This window comes from Cottoperca gobio, chromosome 12 (assembly GCF_900634415.1).
Source record: "Cottoperca gobio chromosome 12, fCotGob3.1, whole genome shotgun sequence".
Classification (NCBI taxonomy): domain Eukaryota; kingdom Metazoa; phylum Chordata; class Actinopteri; order Perciformes; family Bovichtidae; genus Cottoperca; species Cottoperca gobio.
In genome coordinates, this window is record NC_041366.1 from 17,243,765 (window position 1) to 17,270,565 (window position 26,801).

Sequence of the window (26,801 nt, forward strand, 5' to 3'; positions counted from 1 at the left end):
CTTTGAGGTACTTGTACTTTACTTGAGTATTTCCATTTCATGCTACTTTATACATATACAAACACATTAATGTATCAATAATTATAATTCAATTATATAATATACAGTATATGTATATTCTGCATAAAATATTTTTTACTTTTGGTACTCTAAGTATGTTTTGATGTTAATACTTTTACTTAAGTAGGATTCTCAATGCAAGACTTATTACAGAACATTTCTACAGTGATTTTGCCACTTTTACTTAAGTAAAATATCTGAATTTTATTTGGATTTAGAGGCATAATTAAGTGATTTAGGTTATAGAGTATAGATAATTAACATAGAAACTGTTGCTTACTTTGATTGTAATATAGCAATTCAATATATGTAGTCGAGAAAAAAGTAAAATCTTTTTCCTCTGAAAAGTAGTGACGGAGAATCAAGTAAGTGAAATACAAATACCTCAAAATTGTCTTTAGGTACAGTACTTGATCAAATGTATTAAATGACTTTCCACCACTGGATTAGAGTGAGATTTGGCAGAATTTAGATAATATTACCTATTAATATGATACTATTATCTAATCTAGGATTTACTGTTTCAAGTTTATTGTAAGTGAAAAGAGAATCGAGCTATGTCATGAAAGCAAAACAAAGAAAGGAACATTTTTATTTGTCCACTTCTTGAGATATTTCTAAATAGAAGTCTGGCACCGCTGCAAACTTGTACATTATAAAGTGACTAACACACTGAACAGCAAGAGGTACCATGCTGACAATCACACATAAATCAAATCTCCATAAAAAATATCAAAATGTTTTCCTTTCGTCTTCCTTTAATTGTCTTTATAAAATGTATAATAATGACTGGAAAACACAGTTTACTTTACAAAATAAATGACAACCATAAGCATCGATAATGACATTTAACAATAATTATTACACAATAAATCAAAATCAAATTCAAGTCAACTTACACAAATATAGCGAGCATTTAGGTCCACATAAAATGTTCTCCTTTTCTCAGGCATTCAGTCAACAGACTGTGAGTACAGTACATGGAGGCATTGAGACACATGCTCTCTAGTCATGAAAACACAATTAAAGCCAAAGACTCAACACTTCTCTAAGAGTCATTTTGTCCTTCCAGCTCTCTCCAGAAGAAGGCACAGTCATCACATTCAAAACATGAACATCCCTTCACAAAAAAGTAGTGACGTGTAAAATCACTGTCAGTATGAAACAGTATTTTTTATCCCAGTCTTCAGCAGGTATTGATAAAAATGTGGTAGTATTTAGCTGATAAATGGATAGCTTCTGTCAAAGCACAAACACCAAAAATGAAACAGAAGATTGGTCCTCTGGCTCTGGGTTCACCGTGGAAAATATCCAAACTCTCAACATTTGGAGGATGGAAAAAAATGTCCAGGTGAGAGAAACTTGTAGCCGTTCCCAGAGGGAAGTTTGATGCCTCCTTTAGAGTTAGACGATGGAGGTGGAGGAGGTTTAGCCTCCAGCTTTTGTTGACCATTTGGTCTGTCGCCAGTGTTATGATCCTCAGATCCCTCTAGATCTTTGCTGACAGACTCATGTCTAGGTGAGAGATTAAGCAAACCTAAAACATCTTTCTGAACTGTACTCATTTTTTTATTCCCACCTCGGAGTAAATTGGCAGGGCAGGGACCCTCGTGTTTCTGGCCAGCGTTGGCCCAGAATGTTTTTAAATTATGAATCGCTTGGACTTTATTATCCCGCTTTGTCTGGTTGAGTTCGGGGGTGTTTGCAGGGCTGGAGGATGCTGAAACGGATCCTGTGGAGGAATAGGAAAGGGCTGGCGATGGGGCACTGTCAGCAGGAGAGTGGGAAGGTGAGATGTGGGTAGTGTAAGGTGAGGTAGGGTATTTCTGCTTGAGCTGAGCCTGTACATGCACATCTGGGGAAATGGCGGGGAAAGGTAAACCTTGTTCTTTCACAGAGAGAGATAAAGAAGGAGAGGAATGAGCTGGGCTGTTGTAGCCGGAGCTGATTTTCTGCAGCGATGAGGAGCGGGATCGTGGTTTAGGCCGAGTTGGGGGAGGTGTTGAAACAGAAGTGGAGAGGGGTGAAAGCTGACTTGAGAGGGAAATAGGAGAGGAGCAAGCCTTTAGACTTGCTCTGCTGGGTGGTCTGCTAAATGCACTGGTCTCAGAGGGCTGAAAGCCTCGTGCTCCTCCAGTAGGAGTCAAAGTTGGAGTTGTGGGAGTCGACAGTGAAGGCTGCCTGGCATGTGCCTCTTCTCTCCCCTCAGGCGCCCTCAGTGTCTTCCCCCTGATGTTTGCCTTCTGCAGACTCTCCACAGCCTGCATGTGGCTCTGGGTCTCCTCCAGAATCTTCTGGGCCAGTTCCTGGGGATCGAGCTGTCCTGCAGGCCCCATCCTCTCCTCTTGGGACTTCACCGTGCTGTCGGTCTCAGTACTCGACTGGTCCGACTCAGAGCTGCTAACCTTTCCTTTCCCTTTCCCCTGAGGAGGTGAGCTAGGAAAAAAAAGAATATTATAGTTACATTGAAATGAACCCATCTAGGAACAATAGTGGCAAATGAGCTTAACTATACATGCTATGACAAGTAGCTTTTGTAACTGTTACATTACTATTTGTTAAACTGTATAAAATATCAGAAAGATACACAGTTGTGAGAGAGGAGGCGTTATTTCATGCATCCAAGACAAGAGTCCAGGTCAATTTCTTCTTATAAAATACAATCATGTCAAGGCTTGAATAAACATGAAAGAGTGGAAAAATGTGGATTCTGGTGCAGAGACTTCCCTTGTTCTTGTTTAAAGATACAGACCATCATTCCTGTACAATTCTTAATACAAGTGGATTTCTATTGGAAACAGGTTGCATTTAACTCACTGACATTGTCGTCCCACTTTGCATCTCCGGTCAGTGCATTTTAGAAAGGACCACGTCTTTCTTTCTAACATTCAACTTACATTTCCTGCTTGGGCTTGGGGCTGTTAGGAACTTTCAGTGGCAGCGGCGGAGCTTTAATCGGAGATGTAGGTGTGCTGATGCTTCCCTTGGAGGAAATTGTAATAGGGTACCCATGACCCCCGGCCAACCCTCTCCCAGCACCGCCTCTGCCGTGTCTGTGTCCCGCAGGCAGAGGCAGCGTGTCACATTCCCTCCTCCCTCGTCCTAGCGGCTCACTGCTTATAATGGAGAAACCCTCATACTCCTCGTCCTCCCCTTCTCCTGACATTCCTCCTCCGTGATTTGTCAGTCGACCTCTTGACATGCCGCCTGAGTGGCGGTGCGAGCCGTAGAGGCCACCTCCACCGCGAGGTCTGTCCAGGTCCTGCTGATGTGAGCGCTGGCTGATGAGGTCACTTCCTGCGGGCTCAGGTCGAGACAGGAAACTGAGGGATGAGGCGAGGGAGCTGAGGCTGTAGACTGAGATGGCGTCGCAGGAGAGGTTGTCGGGGCAGACCGGGGGTAAGAAGGAGGGCTGAGGTGGGTAGCACCCGAAGGAGAGGGGTAACGAGTGAGGCTGGGAGGCCGACTGGGAGGACGACAGAGACTCCAGGGAGGAGGAACTGTCCATGCTCAGTCGCTTGGGAAGCTCTGTGGAGTCTAAAAAAGAGAGAGGTGTTAGATTAGAACAGAGACAAAGATTTAGTTTTTAAAAAACGAGAAAAGTTCTGCACTATTCTCACCAAAGAGTGCCAGAAGAGACTGAAGGGCAAAATGCATGATGCGCCTGCTGGCCTGCTTTCCAGTCTTCAGCACGACCTCTTCCTGACCCACCTCACAAAGATCAAAACCTGAGAGAGACAGCATGCAACATTCACTACATTTACTAACGTGCTATACTTGAGGTACTTCTACTTTCTAGTTTATGCTAATTTAGACTTCTAACTCCTGTACATTTCATTTCAAAGAGACGATATTGTGTTTCTTACTCCACTTTATACTACGTATATGAGAACTACAATAAGTGGGGACTTTAGAGATTAAGTTTTTATAATAAAAAAAATATGATGCATTTACAGAGTATGTTAATAAGATCCTTATTAAAATCCTGCATACACCTTTCTAATAAAGGCTAATGTCAACACTGTAGCATTTATAAGTGATTAAGAATGCAGTGAAATTATAAATCATAATTAACATTTATTTTGGTCCAGATGTCCTGCAGGATTCTTCCAGCAGAAACGTAGTTGTAATATCTATTGGAGTCATCCTCATTAAAAAGGCTTCAAAGACAAAGTGAGTAATGTTGAAGGAGGGCGTTCACCGGCGTTTCAACCTGGTTACACAAAAATTGTCCTACATAATGACTATTAAGTATTATTAAATGATGCGGTAACCAGAAATAAAGCCTTTCATGAAGTATGCCCAATTAGAAAGTGTTACCAGATGTTGTGTATATATAAATAAAACTCTTTAATGGGCCAATCTGCATACGAGTATCTCTTGATACAGTTTGCTGATGATACTTCTGTACATTTACTTGCAGGACTTGTAATGGAATATGTTTACAGTGTGGTAATGCTTCTTTTACTTAAGTAAAGAATCGGAGACACATTTTATCCTATGCAACAATAACATTACATTAATTATACTCATTTAGTCATTATGAAATTCATAAATGTATTGTAATCAAGTCGGAGCTGTTTGTAGCACTTAGTCATATGTTCAAATATAAGTAAAACTTGGTTTATTCTAAGGAAGACTCACCGAGCGCAGCCAGGAACTCGTGGCAGCCTGGAAGCCTCCAGAGCTGCACACTTATCGACACTTGAATGGGAGCTAGGGAGAAGTCTTGGTCTTTGTCGCCCGACTGCAACTGAACCAGCACCTGGTGAAGCTTTGGAGAGGAAAGCAAATATCATTAGTTTTGAAATGTGACTCTACAGTAAGTTTGTCTTGTTTTGCTACAACCAAAAAACAAGTTGACGATTGTAATTAAAGCTAGAAAGATGTAGCGCTCACATCTTTCAAATAAAACACTAAGTTATCTTTGTGTGCCTGCTTTGACCGCTCTCACACTTTCTTTGAACTCAAAGTCTTCATGAAACACTTACCATTCCCACCATGCTTTTAACCGCCTTTGTGAGGTGGGTATGAGAGAAGAGGAAACAGAACTTTAGTGGTTTATTCCTGCGTAACTGTTGGGTTTGAGTCACTGCACACTTAGTCATGCATGGATGATGATACCTGATGATACCCATATGGTATACACGGGGCCACGACTAGCAAAGAGGGACGTAACTAGGTCCTTGTAACCAACAAATAAATACAGCAAAGTGAGTCGTGATGAATCCTTTTAATAATGTTCTAATAGTATGACCCAAAGTTATGTCTTTAAGCAAATCAGTACAGGACATCCCCATGGCTATGTCAGATGCAGACACTCATTCAAGGGGAGTAACTTCCATCAGGGTTAATGTCCACTTCACTTTTATAACTTTAGGTTGCTTTTCAACCTCTCTGGACATCGTCATCTTATTGTCCAGCTGCCAAAGTCTGCATGAGAGTAGCTCTGACTTGATGAACATTTTTATATACTCTTTTGAGTAACCTTCAATTATCACCGTGCACTCACAGCAATAAACTTAAAGAGCAGCAGCGAGTGGAGGCCAATGCTTTACCGACTTTCTTTGCCCCGAGGTCGCCTCTCAAGCTACATACAAGCTTCCCTACATAACTGGTGAAGGTGTTGGGGCTGTATGCAGCCTGAAAGGAATACCTGCAGACAACACAGACTGTAAACGGCACCGACAACATCATTTAGGAGAAAGTACCAGGTATCTATAAAGGAATGTTTTGATGCACAACTGAGATGAGAAGACGTCGACATGAACCAGAGGTGGAAACTAACCAAGTTTATTTACTCATGTTTTGTACTTAAGTACTATTTTAAGTTACATGTATTTTGTTGAATATCTTTCATTTTGTTTGTTTGTACAATTTGACATTAAAAAAACTAATGATAACATTTTTACTGAAGACACTTTAAGTACATTTAGCTGATAATACTTGTACCTAAATAGCAAATGTAGTGGAGTAGTTTTATGTTGTTGAATTAGTACTTTCACTTGAGTAAATAATCTGAGTACTTTGTCCACCAATGGTATGAATAACTGTTCCTACTACACAACAGTACCTTGTGAATGAGCTGCTCTCCGGCCTCAGACACTGTGACCAGTTTACAGAGAGCCTGCAGAGCTGGAGGAGTGAGACCTGAGGATGGACAGCAGGTAGATTACACCTTCAAGCAGAGATTACACATTCTCATCATGGAATTTGGAAGTACATGCTTTATGAAAATACAGTCTGAATCCTGGATCCTGGATCCTGACGGACTTAGCAGGTGGTTATTACATCAGTGTGATTGACAAGAAAGACCTTTTGAATAATGTAAAAGCTGTGTTACCGAGCAGTGACTGTAGAGTGGCGCTGCACTGTTGAAGCCGATCCCCGGGGTCTGAGGTGGGGAAGAAAACAGCTGCAGGAAAACCAGCGCCGCTGCAAGACAAGTCCAACCGGAAACCCACCGCAGACAGGAGGGCCTGCCACCCGGGCACCCCACCCACCTTCCCCAGAGGAGAGCGGACACATGGAACATTAGTAGAGGAGCCACAGAGGCTGACATTTAAAGAATAAAGAGACAGAAAGAGCAACACACAGACCTTATTCTCGACACTTTGTTGCGATGTGTACATCGGGTTACACTGACCACTCTGAATGCGCTGCAAAGACTTCTCAACCTGTCGAGAGAAAGAGACGCAGCTCAAACACTGGACTCCTGCCTGCTGTTTAACTGAGGTTTGCACATCTCATCATCGATCAACAAATCAATAGTCCGTCGTTCTTTGCTTTGGCATAAGAAAGAAAGATGATCCACATTAATATACCATTCCACTCACACCACAATCATGCACACTGGGAGATTTGCATAACTTCAACAGAGTATCTTCAAAGATAAAAAGATCTTTTTTTCAATATGTGGTCAAAAGAATTGTATTCATGAACAAACTGGATCGCTTTAAATACACCAAGTCAGAAAGAATGAATCACTTCAGCAATAGAAAAGATTGAGTTGAAAGTTAGCTGTGGGCGACAGTGGAAAAGTACTTAAGGCCACTATTAAAAAAAGGGGGGGGGGAGGGAGAAGAGAAGAACAGAACAAGGAAGGGAAAACTAAACATTTAAACTAAACCTTCTGTCATTAACATTGCATGTTGCATGTGCTGTAAGATAAAAGTAGAGTGTAGGGAAGTTAGGAAAGATATTGTTTGAGGGGTGCATTGGAAAAGGGTTGGTTTAGATTTGTATGTTGGTTTTCTGCTTGTATTTAGTGAGTCAATAATAAAACAAAGCAACAAGTTGAAAGATGTCCTTACGTGCAAATTGAGCTATCACAATTAGTTGTTGCCCCTCATGGTGTGTGTGCGATTCAAGCAAAATGTGCACAAAATAAAAAGTAAGTAGTTGCTTGTTTCTTGTGGTATTTATTTATTCTTGACATTTATAAAGTAAGAGAGGTTAGTGATATGGTTTGACCTGAGCAAATGTTACTTTGAGTAAATGTGGAGCTAATAAGAGACTTTGAGAGGCACATAAATGGAAGAGGATGGGTGTTAACTGCACAGGATTTGTATTGATTTAAGATAAAAGTATCGTTTCTTCTCAGTAGGAAAGGGATGCATCAGATCCAGCAGCAGGACCGAGGGAAGACAACGTGCTGAGAAAAGCAATTTCTGGTGACTGTAGATCATGAAACTGGGAGAGGGGATGAAGTGTAGTGATGGACATGACTATGATATGGAGTCTTTGTAAAATATTACATTCAGTGTTACAATTAAAAGTACTGCATTCAATATGTTACAATGCAAGTATATTCAGGAAAGTGTACCTGAACTTAACTATATATATATCTCAAATTTTCGCTTTAGTTACATTCCACCTCTGGTATTAACAAGTGCTGATGGAGAGTTGGCTGTCCACTCGTAGAGCTGATATGACTCTGGGGTGTTAAATGAATTATGATGGTGGCTCCAGACTAATGCAAACAGTGACACTAGAAGTGTGAAGGTGTCTCACCAGGTGTAACAGCACTCTGAGGGCGTCCCTGGCCCTCTCTGGGTACTGAAGGATCTCTGCCAGGGCTTGTCCAACCAGCGACATGGGGCTGTTCAGCTTCACATCACTGCCAATCAGCATGTACCCTGAAAGAAGACACACACACACGGAGAAATTAAAGACATTTAAACACGAGTATATAATAATTTCAGTGTCTTTGCTCAGCAATACATGAAAGCCTTAAAAGAGTAATGTTGCACACAGTTTGAGCTCCCCTCTGCAAAGAAGTGAAGAGAGGTGGGAGGGGATTTGGGGTGGAGTAAGCCACATCTACTGTCAGTGAAGCACCACACCAATTACAAACGAAGAATGTCTTGGTATCAGATTCTCAGAATCAGAATAGGTATAGGCCAAATATGTTTTTACATACAAGGAATTCAATTTTAAATATAGAATAGAAAATGTACAATACAAATATGTAAAATCCATCAGTTTGAACAGAGAGAGAGTTTGGCAAGTGATGATAGCAGTTATTTTTCCCTCCTGGGACAGAACTCAGAGCCTGCTGGTGGATGCTGGGGAGGTTGTGGGGCTGAATAAAGCAAAGCATCACATACTTGAGGTGAAATGAGTGCCGTGGTTTGGCAGAAAAGATGAACAGCTGGGCATTTCCGATGGCTTAAATAGTCTGCCAGATATGTTGGATAGGTGGTGCAGAATGTGGGCCGTGATTGTAGCAATGCAGCTCTAGTTGACTGTCTGAACTGGCTCACAGGCCGTAAACAACAAATAGCTTGTTGTGATATGAATTCATAAGACATAAATTATCATAATGAACTTTCTTCATTCTGTATCATTTCTGCTATATTTCAGGCAGTTTACATTCCTACATATTAACGTGAGTGGGAGTTGCCGTAATGCCCGTTAATCATAGCTGGCAAATCAGGTTTCTGCTTACTGACAAATAAGTGTTAATGTGTGTTGGTGTTTGCTCACCAGCCCAGTTGGAGGGGTGTGAGAAGTGCTTGCTGCTCTGCAGAGTCTTCATGGCCTCCGTTAGAGCTGCACTGGCTTTGGTCCCGTTGAGAAGGGCTGTGTAGAAGGTGTGTGTGAAGACTTTGGAGGCAGCTATTGGTACAGGCCACAGAGAGACACACACGCACTGGACGCCTGCAGCCAGGAAGGCTCGGGTGAGACCCACCACCCCGTCAGCTGTCACCCTGCTGCTGGACTCCGGGTACAACCTAAGGTGACAAGGAATCAGAGGTCAGCTGGAACCTAACTGTCTTTGTAAAATGTTAACTGTGTAAAAAGTACCTCAGAACCACAAGTTTGACAGTCAAGCACAGATCCAGTATATCAGCAGCAGTGAGGAGGAAGTCATGAAGTGGTGGACTGTCGCACACACTCTCCATGTCACACATACTCTCCCCGTCCTCGCTCATTTCATCTGCTCCCTTGAGTCTCTCTGGGCTGCTGTGACTCTTTGCAAATAAACCTTTGATCTTTCCATCCTGACCCGCAGTATCGCCCGACGTCGAGCCTCCACACGGTGACTTCTCCCTGGGACGCCCGCCTGCCCCCTCTCCCCCACCATGCTCTTGGCTGGGGGCGAGAACCAAAGCGGCGAGCTTCCAGGATATATGAGTCGCAAAGTGAACGCACTCTGCCTGACTCAGAGCTGCGAGCACACGTTCCTTTGTGGCATTGGCTCCAGTTAGGGGATGACATCCCAGCTGTTCCCCCAGCCAAAGAGCTTCATCTTGGGCTGAAGGTAAGGGGCCCCACAACCAGCGGCCCATCACAGAGGAGGGCAAGTGAGGAGCCCCAATCACAGCAGCCACTGAACCTCCATCTGAGCAAAGTAAGGGCCCACCGCGACGAGGATGAGGCTGTGGGTTGAACACAGGTTGTCAGATACGAGTTTTTCTTTGCGAGAGCGGCACCAACAATAATACCACTTGGAAACGCTAGAGGGGAAAAGTTGTTAATTGCCACTTTAAAAGAAAATCTTTAAAAAATATATGATTTGCCTACCTTGGTGGTGGCTCCCATGCTGCCTAAGGAAGGTACAGAAATTAGACTAAACCTTTCATAAAGGTACTCATTAGAAGAGCTGCCTTTGAGCAAGGCAAATGGGATCAGGTACAATTCTCCCTCCAGCACTAACACAAGCTGCCTGTGTCGGCCCACAGGTCCACTACTGTGCATCAGGCCCTGGAGACGAACGAAGACAGAAAGATTCAGTTAAAAAAAAAAGCATAAAAAGGGTAATTCAAATATGCAGTCCATGCACACATACACACCCCTTCCATTGGTGCTATGAGTAAGTCATAAAGGGCTCGTAGAGGAGGTTTGCTGATGTTACTCGGCCTGTAAGGAGGAGAGCTTAAACTGTCCTTCACTGGAGATACTGTGGCGCTGTAAAGACTCGTCATGCTCTGACAGCTTCTGTTAAACACACACACAACAGAGATCCACAAGAAAATAAACAACAAAGCTAAGAATCTATAGTCTTGCTAGCAGCTATGTCAGGCTTTACTGAGGCACACTGGTGCTTGGAGCTAAATGCTAACATTAGCTAATTAGCACTGAAAACAAAGTACAGCCGAGGACGATGGTAATGTCATTAGTTTTGCCAATAAATAGGATTCACTATCTGGAGAACATGAATGTCTGTACTAAATGACATGCCAATCCATCGAATAATTAACTAGAGTGGCTAAAAATCAATGAAACCTAAAATAGTCGAACCTGTTAAAGAGGTTATTTCTGGACACCATGCGGAGGTAGCCTGTGGGGTCGGTGACCGATGTCGGTTTGTTGTTCAGCTCCTCAAACTGTTGCTCTAACAGATCTCCGGCTTCACTCTCCGTCTCACTGCTGGAGCAAACTCTGTGAAATAACACAGGCTGACTGCATTATTACTGCAATATCACATTAAGCACCACAAATGTACTTAGTTTAGATGAGTCATGCTACTTTTTATTAGAGTTTATTGAACATTAAAGTGTAACGTTTGCTGAACATTTACAGGATAATGACAAATGCTGAAATGTAGTGTACCAGTAACACAAGAAGAGTCATACGGTCAGTGAACACACTCAGTAAAGTCAGTTACACAGCAGTATCTAGCATGTAGCATCAAAACCCTGAGAGTAGACCAAAAAAGTAAATACGCAGGGAGCGTTTGATTGCTTATGAATCTACTTTTCATTTGTAAAAAGAAGAATTCGATTTTTCTTCTTGCATAAGTTACACTTTTTAAACTCACGTTAAACATCTTGAAAGTTTGAAATGTTGAGGTTAAAACAGGATGCAGAAAGCAAATTAACAAGTAATGTTTAACGTGCTGGCAGTAACACATCTTCAACAGAATGAAGGGAGTCGGGCTTTATGTTCTGGACAGATGGCTCTCAGAACCGCTCTATTAGCAGTCGCCATTACATTTTATGGAATCCTCTGGCTGCACTTTTACCAGCTCAGGGAGATTTGATTTGTGTTAAAAATAGCCGTTTCTACATGCTAGAGGGTAGTACAACTCCACTGGAGGGAGGCTTGCCACAGCTTTAACACACACACACACACACACACACACACACACACACACACACACACACACACACACACACAGACACACACAACGAATCGCTGCTGGCTACGGTAACCCCACTGCAGTGGTTTCCACAGAAAGTTAAGACGCAGTTTGTGTGGGGAATCATTTGCTGACACGACACATGGTAGTGATTTACAAAGTCGTCCACTAGTGCCAACCAAGGCCTGAAGTTGTGGGCGGGATAATTGAGTGTAAGGAAATATGTCAGCAGAGAGCAGGAGGAAAGTAAGACAGATGACATGCAGCATCGGGCTCCTCCATCTTATTTTGCTCACTCTCCTCCCTTTGTGTTTTAATATGTGACGACGTACAGTAACGCTGAGTCTACAGCCACGCTAGCTGCTCTGTGAGGCTGCACAGGTACAATGTTTACCATGTTCACCATCTTAGACTAGTGTGTAAACATGCTAACATTTGCTTATTAGCAGTGGTGGAGGAAGTTTTCAGAACCTTTACTTCAGTCAAAGTATAAGTACCACGTTTTTATTTATAACAGAACAATATATTTTATAAATTTAATAATGTTTTTTATGTAACAATCTTGATATGAAAAGTAACTAAAGTTGTCAGATATTTATAGCTGAGAAAAAGTAACATATTTCCTAAATAAATGAGAAAGTGTCTTGAAACAGCACTTGAGTGAATGCACTGAGTTACTTTCCAACACTACTAATAAGCACTAAACACAAAGTACAGCTGGGGCTGATAGGAATGCAAAATGATCTCTCTCTCATCATTTATTGGTGAGTATTTGGACAAGTGTGTTGTGTCGTTAATGATAGAATCAAATCATCTCACAAAGTTGACTGTCAGTAAAGAAAAAGTCAAACCTGCTGTAATGGCTGTCCACTCCCAGAGCCTCTCGAGCGTTGCCGATGTACTGCTCCAGAGACAGAGGACCTCCACCTGCTCCTCCTCCTCCTCCTCCACCCTGCGGGCTCCCACCGCCACCGTCCTGGAAGTCTTCCACTCCGGACTCTCCAAGATACACCTCGTTAAACTTCACAATACCTGTTGTAGCATTTCAGGAAGAACATGAGTAAATGAGTGCACGCTGTACTGCGTAAATGTGTGAAGGGTACACTGTACGTGTGCACAAGGCTCTGTGAGGCTAGGTGTGGGGTTTGTTCCTGTGAAGTAATTAGAAAACCTGGGACAAGGATCCACTTTAAAGATGGTCGTGCAGTGCTGTAAAACAGTCTGCATATGAAATAGCTCAAAACTCAGTATGCAGGTCAGATTTTGGGATACATCTCAATTATTGACAAGGCTAAAAATCTAAAGCCCCTGGAGCGAGTGGATTTTAGAAGCTGCAACCCCAAAATACAAAAGTGATCCGGCTACAAATAGGAAGTTCCCTTGAGAGGAAAAGGCCATTTGTTCATTAAGGTCAAAAAGTGATTAAAATCCAAAGGTTTATTCCCTTTGGTGCATGTCCTCAAATGTCATGACAGTTAGATTATGAGATATTATGAGAGAGTCATTTCAGCCTGAGGGTGGCGCAAGAGGAAAAGAAAACGGAGAGTCCAGAATAAAAGGGTTCATCCACCGAGGAAAATGAATCCGTAAATGTGACAGAAGTCAACCCATTAGATTTTGGCGCAGTTCCAGAGTACACTCTTACAGACTTAAGCATTCAGAGATAGATTCCCACTGTGAAATTGGTAAAGTGCTTTTATTTAGGCCTTTTTTGAGCCTTTTCCAACCCCCCCCCCACCAAAAACATGCTCACATAGATTTACTGCAGCATATTAGACAGTCAAATCAAAGTGTTATTTTGTGCAGTGGATGCCTTGTATGCATCGTGCACATGCTAGTGCTACATTATTAGCATCCCCTTTGTGAGACAGACTCACTTGTTATTCCATTACCCACATTAACAACTTTGTGTCAACATGTTTAATTTGCCGTACCAACTGCTTCTGAAAATGTAAAACAGCTCATCAGAATGAGGCATTCCCGTTGTGAATGACAGTGGGGGTAAATGGGATCACCACTCAGTCTCATTCACATTTAGCTCTAAAGCATTAATTATGGATGGATCCAGAAATTCTGATTGACTGATTGACTCCTGGAATCAGACTTTAGATACTTTAATGCTCGTGTGAAAGCTGGTAACACAAGACTCTGAACAGAGGAGACAAGTTAAACCTGGGCCTGGTATAATTCCATATGCAGGTTGTTATTATTATTCTGTGCGAGTGTTTAAGCTCCGTCACTGCACTGTATCAGGGGATTTCTTGCTGCCAACAAGAGTTGTTAAACCAAATAGTACAAATAATGGCTTCCAGTCTTTTGAAAACTTCTGCAGACTTTCTTAATGGACTTATTTACAATCTATAGTTTTCTAAAATCATGTCCAGATGAACCAGATGTCTGTGGAGGTTAACTGGAAGGGGAACTTTCATATTTCTTCTAAACAAAGTCAAGTTTTGCCCTGATGGTGGCACTATTGGAAAAGCCAGAAGTCATGAAATATGAATCAAGACTGTGTGTGTGTGTGTGTGTGTGTGTGTGTGTGTGTGTGTGTGTATACCTGTCCCTGGAGATATCAACCAGCTATACAGAAAGCCTCCAGCCAGAGAATAGTAGAGGACCATGGCCCTCTGACCGTTGACTGTCTCCAGGATGTGCTCCACAGTAACTGGGATGTAAGGGTCAGCGCTCGCTGCTTGCTGACCTTGCTGCCGTTCAACCAGGAGATCGGCAAAGGCTCGCGTTCGCCCTCGCTCTGCTATGGCCAGCGCCTCATCGTGTCGGCCTGAGACGAAACACAGAAGATGAATAAGTAGGAATCGAGAGAACAGAAGGTCTAAATTAACACTCAGACATCAGGTGATAATTTGTGCATCGCTAACAGGCACACTGAGAGAGTGTGGAGGAAATGAGGGAGGAAAGGTGAGAACACCTTACAGATAAATTGTGGCTCAGTGATTCACACTAACAGAATCTCAGCACAAGAGGAGAGGATGGTTAGGTCACCTAGGCTGACGAGGACTCTCTGGAGAGCCTGGTATGTGCTGGTTTGCAGATCAAACAGGGAGAGTTTGTAATCCGTGCTGTGCTGCGTCTCATGACGAATTGTCTCAAATAACACTGACGCTCTGTACAACTGAAACACACAGAAAGCAAACATACATCACACTGATACTCATGCATACACAACTGTAGAATACAGAGCTGAATATACACACATAAAAGCCACATGTCTGTATGAAACACATTATTTTAAAGCAGAAGGAGCTGATTTCAATTGCCAGTTACAATATTTCAAACATGAGAGAGCGTGCTGTTAGATACTAACCACTGGGGGGCACTACAAATACACAACAATCTGAAGATTAAAGATGTTCTGCTTCTCTTCTCTCTATCAAACTGGGAACTGAGCTCAGGCGTGGAAGGCAACACATAAAATCAAACAATGGAAACAATAGCCAAACACAGACGTGTCAATACAACTGATTGGTAATCGTGTTTGCTTTGAAAGTATTGGTAGGTTAGAAGTGGAAAATGGAAATGCCGGATTCGATTCAAAACTACTTTTTATTGTCACACGTGTACACATCACAACACACACAGTGAAATCAATCCTAGCATTACGGGCAGTGGGCAGCTACTAAACAACGTCCGGGAAGCAGTGAGGGGTCCAGTGCTTTGCTCAAGGGCACCTTGGGAGTGCCCAGGAGGCGTACCAATCCACACTAAGTCTGTTCGGGGACCTAAACCGGCGACCCTCCCAAGTCCCTACGGACTGAGCTACTGCCGCCCGTCAAAAGGATTGTCAGCATGCTCCAGTGGTGGAGGAAGTACTCCTATCCTTCACATAAAAGTAACTAATACCCCTATCTTACATACAGTACAAGTATTAGCATACACAGTATGTCTTATATCTGTGGCCCAACAAACCCTAACAGGTGTTCTTAGGTATGTTGCTAATTAGACCTGCTCAAGTTAGAGTGTGTGAAGCTCTGCTGGCATTTACATGAGGTCATCATGTACTTAAAATGTATTTTGTTATTATCCTTTGTGGATAAGATAAAGCACACACGCACACACACACACACACACACACACACACACACACACACACACACACACACACACACCTGGTGTTGTGCCTCCTCCAGATTTCCGCCGGCCCACAGAGACAGGCCGAGGCGATGGCGTATCTTAGCTTCATCTTCTCTCCGACCCAACTGCTCTGCCAGGCGCAGACCTGGGGAGGAGACGGGGAGAAGAGGAGATCAGACGTTCCTACAGGCCGATCTGAAAGTCATCACTTTGATAGTTATGACAACTGTTGCTGCATGAAAAGAACTCGAGCTGAGCCCAGGGCGCTCACATTTGCAATTCTTTCTTTCTCTCTCATTGATTCTTTTGTCTTCCTCTGCCCCTGTCTTTTCATCCCGCCGACTCGGATTCAAAGATCTTGTATTCTCTCTGCTCTTTAGTTTGTCTGAGATATGTTTCATCTCCCCTGCTGTGCAGATGCAGACAGTCGTAGTGGGTTGTAATTAGTTCTCATTAGGCTCTCAGATTGAGCAGAATCTCCTCAAAAATCAAGTTTTGATTTACACGTCGCTGCCTGTTTCTCTCTGTCTGTCGAGCCCTGTGATGTTCTGTATCTGTTTCTTTCCATCGGTTGGGGAGGTTAATTGGAAGCATGCATACGAATATTTTCTCCGGCTCTGTCCTCACCTCAACTCTGAGCCAAGTTCCTGGCTGCTTGTTGAGTTAATGATCAATTAAAATCCGGAGGATCTGTGAGTTTAGTGACAAGCCGTGACCGTGTCTTACAAGCCCGATGAAGCCTGAGTAGTTCATGAATGAACCCAAACATCCATTATGTTTATTTTTTAAGTTTAGTCTCAGCCTTAGTTTGTATGCGTGCATGTTTAAGTAAAAAAAAAAAGAGATTGTATTACAATTATTTTCAACAAAGAAGCAGCTTTAAAACTAGAGAAATGAGAGATGTGTGTGTGTGTGTGTGTGTGTGTGTGTGTGTGTGTGTGCGTGTGTGTGTGTGTGTGTGTGTGTGTGTGTGTGTGTAGTTAGAGGAGAAGTCACACGCTGCCTGCAGGACACCACTCTGCAGGGCAAGCCCTGATCTTCAATTGGCCTGTGTCAGACTCATGAATACCTTTCATGCTGTGTCACAATGTTGTCAGGCCGAAAAACATTATGCTCTGACTTTAAATAAGATACACACAAGTAGATCAAAGTCCGTGCTAAGAGTCTGTGTGACTGCAGGCGCTTTTCATCAAGTGGAGAGTTTGTTGATTCGTGTCAGAAATACAGACTGCTTTTGAACATAGTGGAAATGGAATCAAAGGATCCTATCAGACACATGCTGCATCAGGTGGGAGTAAAGTCCTCTGTATCCAACAGGCCGTTACATAACGTCCCGTTGTTTAATGGCGCATTCAGGACTTTCTTGTCACATAACAGGGCCTATCAATTATATATATATATATATTCAGTCAAATTATCCAATGATGTCAACACAACAAGATGCCATCTTATCTTAAGCCCCTGAAAACCAATATTCTCCTTCATCTTATTACAATGAACAATGGCGTCCTACACGAACACAAACTCTTACAATAGTTTTGGTTATTTCACTTAATGATTTTCTGAATTTGAGTTTTTATCTGTGCTGTTGTCACTGGTTTGAGGTGGTACTGATGAGGTTAGCCAAGATTTAGAGTGTTAAACTCTAAATAATAAAAACATATGGATGTTTTTTCCCCTAACTTTAGATGCAACTGTTGCTTATTGAGCCAAGGTCAGTCAGTAACTCAGCAGCTAGTTTCTTACCTTCCTGCAGGTACATCACAGCCTGTGCATAGTTTTGCAGTGCATGGTGTGTCCTTCCCAGGCTCCCGTAGGCGAGAGTTTTAGCTATCAGATCGTTGGTCTGTGCCGCCACACTCAGGTGCTGCTCCTGGAAGACCACAGCCCGCTCGTACTTTCCTAGAGCTTCGTAGGTCAGTCCCAGGTTTCCGTAGGCTCGACCCTGGCTCCTCACACAGCCCGTCTGCTCTGCAATATCCAAAGCCCTCTGGTGCCACTGTAGCAGGAGAGCTAGATTACTTAAAGGGCTAGTTTGTCATTATGGGAAATATGCTTATTGGCTTTCCTGCTCAGTTAGATGAGAAGATTGATACCACTCTCATATCTGTATGGTAAATATGAAGCCAAGCAAGCTAGCTTAGCTTAGCATAAAGACTGGAAACAGTATTTCTGGAGTCTCTGCAGGTTGGACAGTCTTTACGCTATGCTAAGATAATCAGCTGCTGGCTGTAGCGTCTTTATTGAGTGTACAGATATGACAGTGGTATTTATTTTCTCACAGAAAGCGAATAAGCCTTTTTCACAAAATGTGAAACTTTTCCAAATGACGGCTTGGAAATCATGATGAATTATGAATCTGCACAAACCTGTAGCGCTGTCTCATTGTCTGCCATCAGCTGATAAACGCCTCCAAGTGCATCGCTCGCCTCTGCTTCCAGGGATTTATCCTGACAGTTAAAGCAGTGTTTACTAGAGATAATTTGTCATATTCAGAAGGGCAACAAAGGAGAAATGAGTTGAAACAAGATCCTTTAGCAGGTAAGTCCTTACCCCTGCTGTGCGTACAATGTTAAGCTGGTGTTCCAGGCAAGAGAGGGACTGCTCATAGTTGCCCAGCTGGCTGTGTAAGGTGCCCAGCTCCCCGTAAGCCTGAGCCTTGCCCCCTCCTTCCCCACCCAGCTCATGGGCTACCACCAGCCTCTTCTCGAAGCACACTAATGCTTGCTGGAGACTACCCATAGACCTGAAGAGGGAAAACAAACAACGTGATCATCTATTTCTTTGCGTTTCGTTTGTTCTTGCAAACCCTAAAAGCAGCGTACCTGTAGTTTTAAAGAATACATACAACCGGGTGTTCCACTATCACAGCCCTCTTTTATCCAGAGAGACCCTTATGGCCAATTTAAGAACGCATACAATAAAGAATATAGGGCAATCATTTAAATGTTGAACTGTAAAAAACATTTCAGTACTATATCCTTCAAGAGTAAAAGAAGAAACAACTACACGGGCTGCGCTCATTGAGATAAAACAGTGACTCCCCTCGCCTCATTTCCATCTCATTCACACTCCAGAGAGCAGAAACCGACTACAGCAGATGGATAAAGGAATCCCATCATAAAGCCTTGTTCTTCAGTGAATATTACTTGTATGGTTTCATGTGAGAAATGTGGGAATATATCTCTGAAAAGAAGCGAGGGAACGACTCCCATCACTGCTTCTTGTTACTGTTATTGTATAATGATTATTTTTATTATCATCATGACTCTAATTTAAAATGTTTATGCTTCAGGCAAGAAAAGTCCATTTGAGATTATTGCATGAATGTTGTCCTGGCATCCAAACCGATAAATATATATATATAAATATATACATAACATTAATTACAACACAAATGTAAACACAAGTCTTAGAGCACTGGAAGTGATTTGCTTGCAAGGCGCAGTTAAAGCCTGTAGACACTTTTGATACACTAAATGTTAGAAATGTGCTCACATGGCATATCTTTCTGCTGTAATGAAGTATGTAATCCAGTTTCCGTGTTCAGTATTCATTTCATAAAAAGCTGTAACATATGCAAATCATGTACTACAGCTTACTCCACTACCAGACCGAGGGTACAGTCATCATGCAGAGGATAATTAAAAATACTAATTCAATTAGTTCGACATTTTGGGAAATACACTTCTTCGCTTTCTTGCCAAGAGTTAGACGAGAGGATTGACACCACTTTTACGTCTGTATGGTAAATATGAAGCTACAGAAAGGGGAGCTATGTTGTCATTTGTTCTTGTTAGCTTATATTGAGCCCTTCAGATCTGCATAGGGAGCGGGTCCTCTCCACAGAGTCCACCATGTTGCACCGCCATGTTTCTACAGTAGCCCAGTATGAGGAAAAGTCTTTTTGGGCCCCAAACACTTCATGTGACGGACTGAGAGTTGTAATTACAGGGTTCAAAGCCTGTATCCAGTTCTCTTTATATGACAATTTAACCAGCTGCTGGCTTTAGCTTTATACTTGCATACAGACATGAGAGTGGTTTTGATCTTCTCATTTAACTCTTGGCAAGAAAATAAATAAGCACATTTCCTTCGTTTTGCCTACCTGTGTGCATTGCCGAGTCCTCTGTAGGCTTTCTCCTGGTCCTTGACATGGTTGAGACTCTGAGCCACCGTCAGGTACTTCTCGTAGTACTGAATAGCCTCCTCATAGTCTCCCAGAGCGTCATAGCAGTCTGCGAGGTTCCCATAGGCCCTGCCTCTGTCCAGCATGCTCTCAGTTCCACTCAGTTGCTGCAGCATGGCCAGCTGTTGCTCAAAATAGCCAATAGCTTCCTCAAACACCCCCATGTTCATTTTGGTGATACCCATGTTCCCATGGACCTGGGCCTCGAGACGGGCATCCCTAAGTCCTTGCGCCAGGCCAAGCTGGGCCTCATAACACTGGAATGTTGTAGCATAGTCTGCCAGGGCCATGTGCACTGCTGCAAGGTGGCCGAGGGCGCGGCACTCCCCCTGCTGATCACCCAGATCCTTTCGGACGGTCAGTTCCTGGCTATGGAAGGACAAGGCTGTATCCAGCTGGCGGAGCAGCCTAAAGGAGAGGAAGAAAGAGGTAAGAAAGGAAGAAATAGTACACAGTTTAAAATCACTGTTGACTTCTTTACCTGTGAACTGATCCCAGAGCCGAGTAGGCGTCAGCTTCCATCTTCTGATCGTTGACCTTCTGAGCCAGACTCAACTGCTGCTGGTAGAACCTCACAGCTCCTGGAAGATCACCCCGACACACACACACATCCCCCAGGTTCCCAAAGGCCCTGAAAACCGCCTGCTGAAAAATAACCACATGATTAACAACCACTTCTTGTGTATAAGATACGTTTTCACAGTTAGTGAACACAGCAGTAGTAGGTGACCTGTGTGTTATCCAAGGCTTGTGCGAGAGAGAGCAGGTATCTCTGACACTCCTCTGCTTTCTTGTACTCCCCGAGTGCTTTGTGGGCCAGACCGAGGTTACAGTAGGCTTTTGCCTGGGCTAATTTGTCTTGGAGGTCCTTAGCCAAGGCCAGGTCCTGCTCATAATACCTAAGAAATGGATGAAAACGCACAACATACATGTTATTCCAAGTAGATATTTCATAAACAGAACATGCTACACAACAGAAAGTGAATGTATATGCGGATAAAGTTTTGTATATTCAGTTAAGTAAATGTATGCATCATGAAATTAACCCGTTAACATATAGCTTTTCCTTTTCGACCCACTTAAGTAACTCTAAGGTTTGAACAATCATCTTATTCCACAGTTTGACAGTACAGTGTATGTTCTTCATTGAAACAGAGTAAGGATATATTTTTTTTTTATGGCTGCATCACTTAATTAAATGGAAATATTTCAGCCGTCTTCGCCCCGACAAATTTGATATCTTTAGAATCTCCACTAGAATTTAAAATAGAAAAATGTATAAATGTTTAAAATGTTTTTTTAATAAGCAAGACAAGTCATTTCTCTTTGAAAAAATACCATATTCCCATCATATAAAGTTTGAGATGAATTATGTTTCCGACCTGACAGAGTCTCTGTATTGTCCGAGGCAGTAGTGAGCATAGCCGAGGTTGTGGCAAACCTTGCCTTCTCCCTCCAGGTCCTGCAAGCCTGGAGCCAGAGCCAGGTACTGCTGGTAGTATGGCAAGGCCTGAGCGTATTCACCTCTGCAACTATGGAAGTTTCCCAAGTTTGCTGCAAAATAAAAGATTCGAACTTTAGAACATTATTCAATCAAATTCCCACTCTTCTGTCTGTAACGCGTCCCCCTCTTGTCTAGCTTGCCTAGTGCTCTTGCTTCGCTTTGAGTGTCCTGGAGTTCACGTGCGATGGTGAGATGGTGAAGGTAGTGCTGCAGAGCTCGGTCGTGAGCACCCAGCGCCTGGTAGGCCACAGCCAGGTTACCATGTGTGGAGGCCTGGGACGGGCGATCATTCACCTGAAACACAAAGACGTTTCACTGTTCTGTTTTACACACGAGCGTCTACATGTTGCTGGTGAAGAGCACAGGGGATTTACCTCCAGTGATATCTGCAGTTCTTGTCGGTGGTACCGAACAGCTTGGTCGTAGATGCCGAGTGCGTGATAGGCGTTGCCCATGTTACCGTAGGCCCTCCCCTGGGCAGCGTAATCACTCAGCTCCTGGGCGAAGGACAAGTGGGCTTTGTGGAGCTTCAGTGCTGTCTCATACTCCCCCTTCATCTGGTGGATGATGCCTGAGATGGAGGTAAAAACAGGTGAGTGATTAGCAGAGTCCAAGTTATCAAGTGTAAAGTCATTTGAAAAGTTAAATCAAGTTCAAGTCAAGTCTCAAATCTGTCTGCAGAGGAGTTTTAAAGTATTTTGGGTCAAGTCGAGTCTCGAGCCACTTGAGACAAGTTTGAATCAATACTCGAGTCATTTATGACGAGTACATTCAAGTCTGAAGTCCAACAGCAGAGCAGTTTTAGACTTAGGAAACTCTATGTTGAGTCTTAAGGCATTTGAGGGGAGTCCTAGTCAAATTTGAAGTTAAGTCTAAAGTCGCTCAGCAGAGCAGCTTTATAATGGAAACCTTTATAATAGGTATTTATCCAGGTTAGATCTCAGTATTTCCGAGTCTTTCGTGGTCAATTCCAAATCTGAAGTCCTCATTTTTGTAACTTACAGTAAATCTGATTTGCATCCAACTCTAAAGTCTGCAGCACAGCTGATGAGTTCATCCAACATTAGCGTGATTAGTAGTGAACATCAAACTGAGCTTGCTGCACTGCATGCAGGGGAAGTCATGAACATGGTTAATTCCCCAAATGATGCACAAGATATGAATACCCAACAAGCAAATAAAAGTATGTACTGTACATATAAAATATGAGTGCAGAGCGGTAAATAATTAAAACGCTACAGTGCATCTGCTGCAATGGATCTTCAATATGCAGAGATCCAGAGGAGCTGTCTTTCTGTCCAGGGAAAAGGAACTGAAATACTTCCCAACTTTTTTTGTGTGATGATGTGTCTTCCCTGCTATCAACAACCCAGTTCACAGAGCTAAAGTACACACATTTTGGAAGAAAGAATACAAGTTAAGGAAGAAGTTGAGGAAACACAAGAGAGAAAGACAGCAGCTGCAGGAAAGTTGAGAAAGTTGAACACAAGGGAGTTTGAAAAGGCAACTGAACACAGGGACATGCAGCCATTGTTGCTGCACAATCACACACGACTCTTACATTACCATATCTTAAAGCTGTGTGTGTTTCTGGGGTTAACTGCAACTTTCATCTTCCCTCTTACAGGTATTGCGTTTACACGCTGATACCTTGATTATAACCATATCTCATGCAAACACCTAAACTGGGTTATCTCAGTCTAATTAAGATCTATCACAGGATTGGATTACACATCCACCTTTCAAATTACTGTTGTAAATACAGTGTTCAGAGAGAGAGAGAGAGAGAGGAGAGAGAGAGAGAGAGAGAGAGAGAGAGAGAGAGAGAGAGACAGAGACAGAGACAGAGAGCCAGAGAGAGAGAGAGACAGAGAGAGAGAGAGACAGAGAGACAGAGAGAGAGAGAGAGAGGGAGAGAGACAGAGAGCCAGAGACACACAGAGAGAGAGAGAGAGAGAGAGACAGACAAAGAGAGAGAGAGAGAGAGCGAGAGCGAGAGAGAGAGACAGAGAGAGACAGAGAGAGAGAGAGAGAGACAGACAGACAGAGACAGAGAGAGAGAGAGCGAGAGAGAGACAGAGAGAGAGAGAGGAGACAGAGAGAGAGACATAGAGAGAGAGAGAGAGAGAGAGACAGAGAGAGAGAGAGACAGAGAGAGAGAGAGAGAGAGAGAGAGACATTTTGAGCTCTGTTATACTATTTAATTATTATCGTCACTATATCCCTTGGTGCCTGATGTATCTCCTTCCTCTGTGCATTAGAGCTCCATTGTTGTCCACAACTATTAAAACACATCAATAATCCACACTGTTGCACTGGGTGACATGTTCCTTCATTACAATGAACACACACACTATATATTATTTTGACTCAATCTCACACACACACACACACACACACACACACACACACACACACACACACACACACACACACACACACACACACACACACACACACACACACACACACACACACCATGCTGCTGCCTCAAATACTCGCCAGAACACAAACTGTGGATTATTAATTAATGCTGAAAAATGGTCCCCAAAAAATGCCCTTCTGCGTCCTGTTTGTTTGAACTACAGCGACCAGCTGTTTAAAAGATTACTGAGCCCGAGTAAAAATAAAAATGTGAAGATTTATGTCTTCAGTCTGAATTAATGGGCCGAGTGACACAAGGTATTGAAAGACAGACTAACACGTTGTTGATTTTGCCAACAACTCCAGCCTTGTACTTGGTGTTTCTGTGTCCACACGGTGATATAATATAACGACGTAGACATCCACTTAACCAAATGTTTGCATATAAATTCTCTCCCTGCTCCACGTCCTGTCAAGTAAAAGAACAGCACAATTTCCCACAAGTACCATTGTGCTACCACATACTTTGCATTACCGTAATAAAATATTTCATCACAAATGCATCTATAAACCATCATTACCGTTAAGCTTCAGGAAGGTGAACAGTGATTATTTACTTTACAGAAGACTTCACAATAAAGGCGCAAATATAAAAACTGATGTTGAATTTAAAACAAACAAAAGCCGACTGAACAACAGAATAATAAAACTGGATGCACAAAAGCAATTAATTAAAATCAATAATTGCATCTTTAATTGGCATAATATAGATGGGTGTGCAACTGCAATAGAAAGAAATTCACGGACTGTGAAAGTGGCTAACAACCTAAGAGAATAATGATGCGTATTTGATTCTGTTTCTCTTATTTAGTATTTTACCAAATCACAAATGAATGACTTGAAGTATGCATGAGGTTCTCACAGCATGTTCTACTTTTATAAACACCATTTATGTGTGAGACATGAGGTGCATGCATGGTTTTTGTGCATACACATACACACATGCTTCTGAAGTCAGACAGTGTGAGTCAATAGCAAGAAGCATAACATATACAACTGTACGTTTAGAGAAAGTGCAATGATACCACTCACATAAGCCCTATGTGGAATATGTAGGAAGCAGAGTGTCGTGAAGAAGAGGAGGAGGCTGCTGATAAGGAAAGGGAGACCTCGTTCTTCGGTGTCTCGCGCTAAGAGGATTACAGAGAAGCCTGCAGAGTTGGCTGGAATAGCTGGTTACAGTTACACCCCTCCTCTTAAACTCTGCTAACACATGAGCACACGAGAGAGCATGAGCTTCTCTGAAGCGGAAGGGTGCCAGCTATCTGTAGATATATTCTGCAGGACGGTGGGATTCCCCGATGTGGAGGGGGGGGGGGGGGGGGGTATAGTTTGAAGAAAGCAGAGCTGTGAGGATTAGAGGTGTGGAAAAGGAGTTGAGATCTGATGACGGGGTATTCGGCTGAGACAGATTAGAGGAGGAAGGTGGGGATCTCTGGGAAAAGGCTCCGTCATCAATTAACTAAATTGGGTGTGGCCAACCTGAGCCACATGCATCATTTTACCTTTAAGGGTGAAGTCGAATTCTGTCTTTCTTTCATTTAAAGCTGCACTAATTGAAAATAACTATACTAACAGTGGGACAAATGACTAGCTGTAATGTGAACAGTGTTGTCCAAGGAGGAGAGGAGGAGAGGGAAGGAGAAGACAGGCTAGGAGACAAGGGAGGAGAAGAGACGAGGAAACAACAAACACATGAGTTTAGAGGAGGAAACAAGGAAGGAAAGGAGGGAATAACAGGAGAGGGGAAGAGAGAAGAAAACAAGGGGGAGACAAGAGGAGAGGAGAGAAGGAAACATGGCAAGAAAGGAGGAGAGGAGGAGGAAACAAGAGAGGACACGAGAAGAAGAGAGGACATACAAGAGGAAAGGAGAGCAAGAAAGAAGGGATGATTTTAAACCAAAAATGAAAAGGAGAGGAGGATGCAACAAAAAAGAGGAGAAGAAAGGAGATGAGGAAACAAGGAAGGAGCGGAGAAGAGGGAACATGGGAGGAGAATAAACAAAAGAAGAGACAAGAGGACAGGAGGAAACAACAGAGGAGATGCGAGAAAAGGAAAAGATGAGGGAGAAGAGAAGATAAAACAAGGGTGGAGAGAAGGAGAGGAGGAAACAACACAGGAGAGGAGGAAGAAACAAATGAGGAAAAAGAGAGAAGGGAAATGGGTAGAAAACAGAAGAGCAAAGGAGGAAACTAAAGAGGAAAGGAGAGTGAATAGTTGTCAAGTCAGCATTCAGAGTGAGAGAAAAGTATCATCCATAAATGATGATCTGACTCATTGATCTGAACCACAGACTGCAACTCGTCTGTCAGGAGAGTTTCAGCGACTTCAGCAATCACCTCTTAGTCGCACATCAGAGCTCCGACTGTGTGGTTTTGACTTTTTCTTATTTCAGACGACAAATAAAAGGACTTCTTGGTGACTGAACACAAGACTCTTGTTATATTGGGTTACTGTGCAGGATGTGGAAACAGCACAGAACAGGGAAATGTGTGCTTGACGCTGAAGACTGGATGTGTTCAGAGCTCGTATTATACACGCACACACACACACACACACACACGCATAGACACACACAAAGAACGGCGAGTTGTCCAGTCAGCGGTGGAGTCAGGTTCACTGGCTCGGATATCACTGTGGCCGCAGAAACCAGAACCTGATTAATAAAACATGAGCGTTGATTGGCCAGAGAGGCACGACTGCAGTCATGTGATAGGGCCTGAAAAGGCAGATGAGGTGATGGGAGAGCAGGAGGCCTGGGGGGGGGGGGGAGAACTATTCAGATGTTTTACGACTCTTAAATCTTGAATACACTGTTGGGTAGATGAATCAATAATAATAATAATAATACATCATAATGTATTAGTTGCTTTAAATGGTGTTTTATTCATCTGAATCTGTAGAGTAACTTTAGTTTGGGAGTATAAGAACAAAGTAGTGTAAA

General features: G+C 42.9%; 1 protein-coding gene across 2 annotated transcripts in view; it reads right to left on the reverse strand.

Annotated features, from left to right (window-relative positions):
* Positions 1 to 638: 638 nt before the first annotated feature.
* Positions 639 to 26,801, reverse strand: part of ttc28 (tetratricopeptide repeat domain 28) — a 92,766-nt gene continuing 66,603 nt past the window's right edge. Inside the window, exons 9-35 of one of the 2 annotated variants that reach the window (XM_029444846.1) lie at positions 21,807 to 22,003; positions 21,573 to 21,726; positions 21,311 to 21,482; positions 20,659 to 20,827; positions 20,410 to 20,570; positions 19,848 to 20,336; positions 18,293 to 18,485; positions 18,109 to 18,189; positions 17,486 to 17,738; positions 15,775 to 15,884; positions 14,651 to 14,780; positions 14,205 to 14,429; positions 12,499 to 12,679; positions 10,807 to 10,947; positions 10,359 to 10,503; positions 10,090 to 10,269; positions 9,370 to 9,944; positions 9,049 to 9,296; positions 8,074 to 8,198; positions 6,660 to 6,737; positions 6,404 to 6,563; positions 6,134 to 6,210; positions 5,052 to 5,075; positions 4,705 to 4,834; positions 3,681 to 3,788; positions 2,958 to 3,597; positions 639 to 2,496 (exon numbers count right to left, since the gene is read on the reverse strand). In XM_029444846.1, the coding sequence (XP_029300706.1) occupies positions 1,380 to 2,496; positions 2,958 to 3,597; positions 3,681 to 3,788; positions 4,705 to 4,834; positions 5,052 to 5,075; positions 6,134 to 6,210; positions 6,404 to 6,563; positions 6,660 to 6,737; positions 8,074 to 8,198; positions 9,049 to 9,296; positions 9,370 to 9,944; positions 10,090 to 10,269; positions 10,359 to 10,503; positions 10,807 to 10,947; positions 12,499 to 12,679; positions 14,205 to 14,429; positions 14,651 to 14,780; positions 15,775 to 15,884; positions 17,486 to 17,738; positions 18,109 to 18,189; positions 18,293 to 18,485; positions 19,848 to 20,336; positions 20,410 to 20,570; positions 20,659 to 20,827; positions 21,311 to 21,482; positions 21,573 to 21,726; positions 21,807 to 22,003 (6,263 nt within the window). In that variant the 3' untranslated portion in view covers positions 639 to 1,379. The remainder of the gene's footprint in view (positions 2,497 to 2,957; positions 3,598 to 3,680; positions 3,789 to 4,704; positions 4,835 to 5,051; positions 5,076 to 6,133; positions 6,211 to 6,403; positions 6,564 to 6,659; positions 6,738 to 8,073; positions 8,199 to 9,048; positions 9,297 to 9,369; positions 9,945 to 10,089; positions 10,270 to 10,358; positions 10,504 to 10,806; positions 10,948 to 12,498; positions 12,680 to 14,204; positions 14,430 to 14,650; positions 14,781 to 15,774; positions 15,885 to 17,485; positions 17,739 to 18,108; positions 18,190 to 18,292; positions 18,486 to 19,847; positions 20,337 to 20,409; positions 20,571 to 20,658; positions 20,828 to 21,310; positions 21,483 to 21,572; positions 21,727 to 21,806; positions 22,004 to 26,801) is intronic. The other variant, XM_029444848.1, reaches the window with a different exon arrangement.